The sequence below is a fragment of the Condylura cristata genome, unplaced genomic scaffold (genome assembly GCF_000260355.1).
Source record: "Condylura cristata isolate star-nosed mole 26May11 unplaced genomic scaffold, ConCri1.0 scaffold00007, whole genome shotgun sequence".
Classification (NCBI taxonomy): Eukaryota; Metazoa; Chordata; class Mammalia; order Eulipotyphla; family Talpidae; genus Condylura; species Condylura cristata.
In genome coordinates this window covers 6280093-6285137 of record NW_004567108.1, presented here as the reverse complement: position 1 = coordinate 6285137, position 5045 = coordinate 6280093, and the positions used below count along the sequence as shown (strand labels likewise).

Below are 5045 nucleotides of genomic sequence, written 5' to 3'. Positions count from 1 at the left end.
CTCCAACCCGCTGCGCCACCAGGGAGGGCCTTAAATTTTAAGTAACTAATATCACACTGGCCCTCTGTGTGGAGAGATTTCAGGGTCAGGGAAGTGATATTTCCCCAAGTCCTTGGATTTCTTTCCTTCTCTCTTTTTTAATTTAGGGGGTCTCCCTGTCACTGTTACATACACTTATTTTAGGAACACTGTCTATAAGTATTTACAGTCACCTAGCAATATTATAGGGGTCTTAGCTGTTGAATCTAATAATTCAAAACAATACCTCTTTTTTTCTAGTAATGTTTTGTTAACTATTTTGCAAATATTCATCTGTGGCAGATGGAAATTTTCAAAAACTCCCACAGGGATTTTGTGGAGCGTGTGCTGGGCGGGGGGCGCCCTCCGTGGTAAGGCCTTGCCCTAATTCCCCCACACCTAACCCCCCAGTACCTGACTCATCCAGGCCTTCCTCCACCAGGCCGAGCACTTTGGTTCTGACACGTCACTCCCTCCTGGCAGGTCTTCCTTCGAGAATCCCTGGAGCAGAAACTGGAGAAGCAGCGGGAGGAGGCAGTCACTCGGGCGGCCATGGTGATCCGGGCCCATATCCTGGGCTACTTGGCACGGTAAGAAGCTGGCGCAGGGGGCAGCCTGTCCACTCTGTGTGACTAGGATGTGTGGCCCAGGGGGTTTGAAACAGGCCTGGACGGAGAGTCCGGGCCCAGCCAAAGGCAGTCCCCACTCGAAAAGTGCCAGATGCCTGGTTAGCTTGACCTGGGCAGGAGGTGGGCTGTGCCACCCAGTTCCAGCCCAGACGGTAAGGACTGTGCTAAGAGAATCAGTCGCTTGTCTCGTTCGCCAGTGCTGCAGCCTGGACTTGCTCTCCCGGTATTTGCTGGGGGATTGGGATAGGAGGGCAGCTTCTGTTCCCTTTGTGTGCTCTTAAGCGCGGATCCCTGTGGGCACCAGTCCCTCTGTGAAACCCCCAGCTGTCCTGCCACAGCCAGACTTTCCCCTTGTCCTAAGCCCAGGAGAACTCCCAGATCTCTTGGGTTCTGTTTACAACCCAGCTTCCTGCCAGACTATTCACAGACAGCATTAAGGGTTGTGTGTTTATTTAGCCAAGTTAATGACAGGGTTCTCGCTTTAATTTTGCGAGTTATTTTCCCTTTGTCTTCTGTTTGTTTGGCTCGAGGGGCCCCTTTGTGCCCTCCAGTCTCTGCAGGAGAGACTTGTCCTTCCAGATCTTTTCTCCAAAACTTTTCTCCGTAGCATCTTCTCACATAAGCCCATATAGGTGCCGGAAGCTCTCTGCGTCTCCTCTATTGTGCCGCTTCTGTTCGCATTTCAGCAAGCAGTACTGTAAGGTCCTTGACTGCGTGGTGATCATACAGAAGAACTATCGAGCCTTCCTTCTGAGGAGGAGATTCCTGCACCTGAAAAAGGCAGCCATCATTTTCCAGAAGCAGCTGCGAGGTCAGCTTGCAAGGAGAGTTTACAGACAGCTGCTGGCAGAGAAACGGGAGGAGGAAGAAAAGAGGAGACGAGAGGAGGAAGAACGGTGAGGTGCCATGGAGGATGCCTGTGCTCTGTGCCCAGCTTTGCAGAGCCATGGTCTGAGACTGTGGCTCTCGGACTGGCAAGTCCTTGGCAGCAGTGGAGACCCAGCACTGGGTACATTATGTTTGTGTGCAGGATAAGTATACAGCGAGGTGTCTTCCTCACCCATTGGGTTGCCTTTAGCAACGCTTTTTGAAAATTAGCTGTCTTTGTAAATGTTTCTGGGGTCTTTTTTCTTTTCCACATTGCCTCTGCTTATTTTCACTTTCTTTACTGTTTTTAGAGAAAGAGAAAGGACACGGAGAGAAGCCGAGCTCCTCGCCCAGCAGGTGAAGAACCCTTGATAATGTAGTATTCTCTTCAGGCTTCCTGCCACTTCCAGCACTTGTGCTCAAGTGCGCAAAACTAAGAAAAAGTGTAAAGATAGAGGAAGAACTCTGGAGGAAGTGTTCGCAGTGTACCCATTTCCACTGGAAATGAGTTTCTGAGAGTTTAGTGAGAATCCATAGTGCGGTTTCTCTGGAACCACCAAGGAACCACCATGGTAGCTTGCCAGCGATGCCGTGGCTGGGACCTCATGTGGCGAGCGACTATCCACCTGCATCCCCAGTGTCTCTGTGGCCAGAGTCCACTTACAAGACACCTGTGACATTGGATTAGGGCCCAACCTCCAGGGCGCATTCCTTAGTTATGCATGTATGCATACAAGAACTGGGGTGCAAGCCAGGGGCATGGGGGTGAGAGGATTCACCAGAGACAGAGTGAGGAGCAGAACAGGCCGACTGATGTCCACTGCTGAGGGGAGCAGCAGGCGGGTCAGGAGAGGTCTGCCGCGCCATGTGGTCACCTCCGGGGCAGGCGGGGATCGAACTCATGCTGAAGTGGCTTTAGCTTCTTAGTGCTGTGCTTTAACCCGCTGCGCCACCAGGGAGGTCCCAAAAGCTGATTTTTTAAATAATTTCTGAGTATGTAAGTGTTCCCAAGACCAAAATAGGAAATGGCAACTGTGTTCACACGGAAGCTGCTGCATTGAATCCCTCTCACTGGGAGTGGCTTCCTCTCTCCAGAGACAGAGCCTTCAGGAACAGTCATAGAGGCGGCTATGTGATTTCCATGTCTAAGGTTCCCAGGTCGCCTCCCTTTGTCCTTCTGTAGCCGGGTGAGACTTCCCCAGACACCCATAGCAAACAGTGGAGACCATTCTATGTAAAACGGCACCCAGCGAGCATTAAACACAAATCTAGGATAGTTAGAAAAACAAAGGCCCTCTCTCCAAATACACTTGGAGGTCTTGTGGTCTAGGGGTTTCCACACAGATGGGGGGTGGGGAAGGCTGGAGAGGTGGGGGCGCAGTCGGCTGGGAACACCTTGCCAGGGGCCTTGAGGCGCTTTGTGGTCAGGCCTTCTCACCTGCGCTTCCGTGCAGGAGGAAGAGGCCAGGAAGCAGCGGGAGCAGGAAGCCCTGCAGAAGAGCCAGCGCCAGGCCGAGCTGACCCGGGAGCTGGAGAAGCAGAAGGAAAACAAGCAGGTGGAGGAGATCCTGCGCCTGGAGAAGGAAATCGAGGACCTGCAGCGCATGAAGGAGCAGCAGGAGCTGGCCTTGACCGAAGCCTCGCTGCAGAAGCTGCAGCAGCTGCGCGACGAGGAGCTCAGGCGGCTGGAGGACGAGGCGTGCCGCGCGGCCCAGGACTTTCTGGACTCGCTGCACTTCGACGAGATCGACGAGTGCGTGCGCAACATCGAGCGCTCGCTGTCGGGGGGCCGCGAGCCGGCCGAGCCGGCCGCGCCCGCCGCGGGGGCCAAGCCCAGCTTCAACTTCAGCCAGCCCTACCCCGAGGAGGAGGTGGACGAGGGCTTCGAGGCGGAGGACGACGCCTTCAAGGACTCGCCCAACCCCAGCGAGCACGGCCACTCGGACCAGCGCACGAGCGGCATCCGCACGAGCGACGAGTCGTCGGAGGAGGACCCGTACATGAACGACACGGTGGTGCCCACCAGCCCCGGCGCCGAAGCCACGCTGCTTCTGGCGCCGTCCGAGCCCGGCTCCGCGGGCGGGGAGCCCACCTACTGCACGCCCCAGACGGCGGCGGGGCCGCCCGCCCCCGAGGGCGACTACGACTACGACCAGGACGACTACGACGACGCCCCGTCCGGCAGCAGCGTCACCTTCTCCAACTCGTACGGCAGCCAGTGGTCCCCCGACTACCGCTGCTCCCTGGGTACTTGCAACAGCTCTTGCGCCTACCGCTTCAGCTCCGAGGGGGCGCAGTCCTCGGTGGGTTCCCGCTGCCCGTCGCTGGGGGGGCGCAGCCGGGGAGCAGGCGGAGATTGAGGGCAGCCCCGTCAGGCGCGTTGTGAATCCCTTGTTCTTGCCAGCTGCAGCTGATTTGGGGGGAGGGCTGGGTCGGCTTCCTGTCTGTGGAACGTGCAGCCCCCAAACGCATGTGACCCCCGACCTAAGAAAAGGCATTTGGAGTGGAGGGTTCCCTGGGTCGGCTTTGCAGCCCGGTGAGAGATGGCCGCACCCCAGATGCCCGAGGGCGCCCTGACCTCCCTGGGGGCCACTGCCACCCCGCTTTTGGGCCCCCAGCTGGCTCTGTCTTGTGAGCCCAGGGAAGGTTCTCTGCACACTCACTAGCTCTTTCCAGCCCCTGGACTTGTTCCCCCACGGGCTGGGCTTTCAGCAGCCCCTTGGAGAGAGCCCCTCATTAGATATTTTCCGCTGACACAGATGAAAAGGGCCCAGCCTTGGTCTGAGTCAGGCTTCACTTTTCATCAGCAGCCTTGTTTCAGCGTCAAGTCTGGGTGAACGAGTCTTTGGTGCCCACTCCGTGCCCATTGGCTCGTGCCCCCCGCCCCCATGATGTGAGGTGCCCATGTCCGTGTGTCTGGGGTTTTGCTGCTGCCTCTCCCGCCCTGCGCTCACATCACATCACCCTCTCTCCTCGTCCAGTTCGAAGACAGCGAGGAGGACTTCGACTCCAGGTTCGACACTGACGACGAGCTGTCGTACCGGCGGGACTCGGTGTACAGCTGCGTGACGCTGCCTTACTTCCACAGCTTCCTGTACATGAAAGGTATGAAGGCTGGGCTAGAGCGAGGGGCACCTGCAACTGTGGCAGCACCCTCGGGGGGCCGGGGCCTCGCAGGTGGGTGGAGGACTCTGGGAAACTCGTTTCCAGTGGAAATGGGTGCACTGCAAACACTCCCCTCGGCAGGGATTCACGGCCTCGGCTGCTGACACGGTGGCCAGGGGTGTGCCACCCCCAGTGACCACTCACCCCGTCTTTTCCCCAAACTCGTGCACAGCTGCTGGAGCGGTGCAGCCCGTTATGTGGTAAATTGCGTTTGCCTTTTCCCCCATAGAGCCTTAGAGTGGGAGGCTGTTCTCTGCACAGCAAGAAGAGACCCGGGAGAGGTCAGGTGTTGCTTACAACGTTTCTGATCCCTACCTCTGTCCCACACTTGGTTTGGTTTGGTTTTTTCTTTTTCTTTTTTTTTTT

At 56.8% G+C, this 5045-nt stretch overlaps 1 protein-coding gene across 2 annotated transcripts in view; it reads left to right on the top strand.

Annotated features, from left to right (window-relative positions):
• Positions 1-5045, top strand: part of MYO10 (myosin X) — a 95719-nt gene that overhangs the window by 66779 nt on the left and 23895 nt on the right. For both annotated transcript variants that reach the window (XM_012721828.1, XM_012721829.1), the window contains 5 exons: positions 502-608; positions 1334-1543; positions 1826-1871; positions 2969-3817; positions 4496-4619. In XM_012721828.1, the coding sequence (XP_012577282.1) occupies positions 502-608; positions 1334-1543; positions 1826-1871; positions 2969-3817; positions 4496-4619 (1336 nt within the window). The remainder of the gene's footprint in view (positions 1-501; positions 609-1333; positions 1544-1825; positions 1872-2968; positions 3818-4495; positions 4620-5045) is intronic.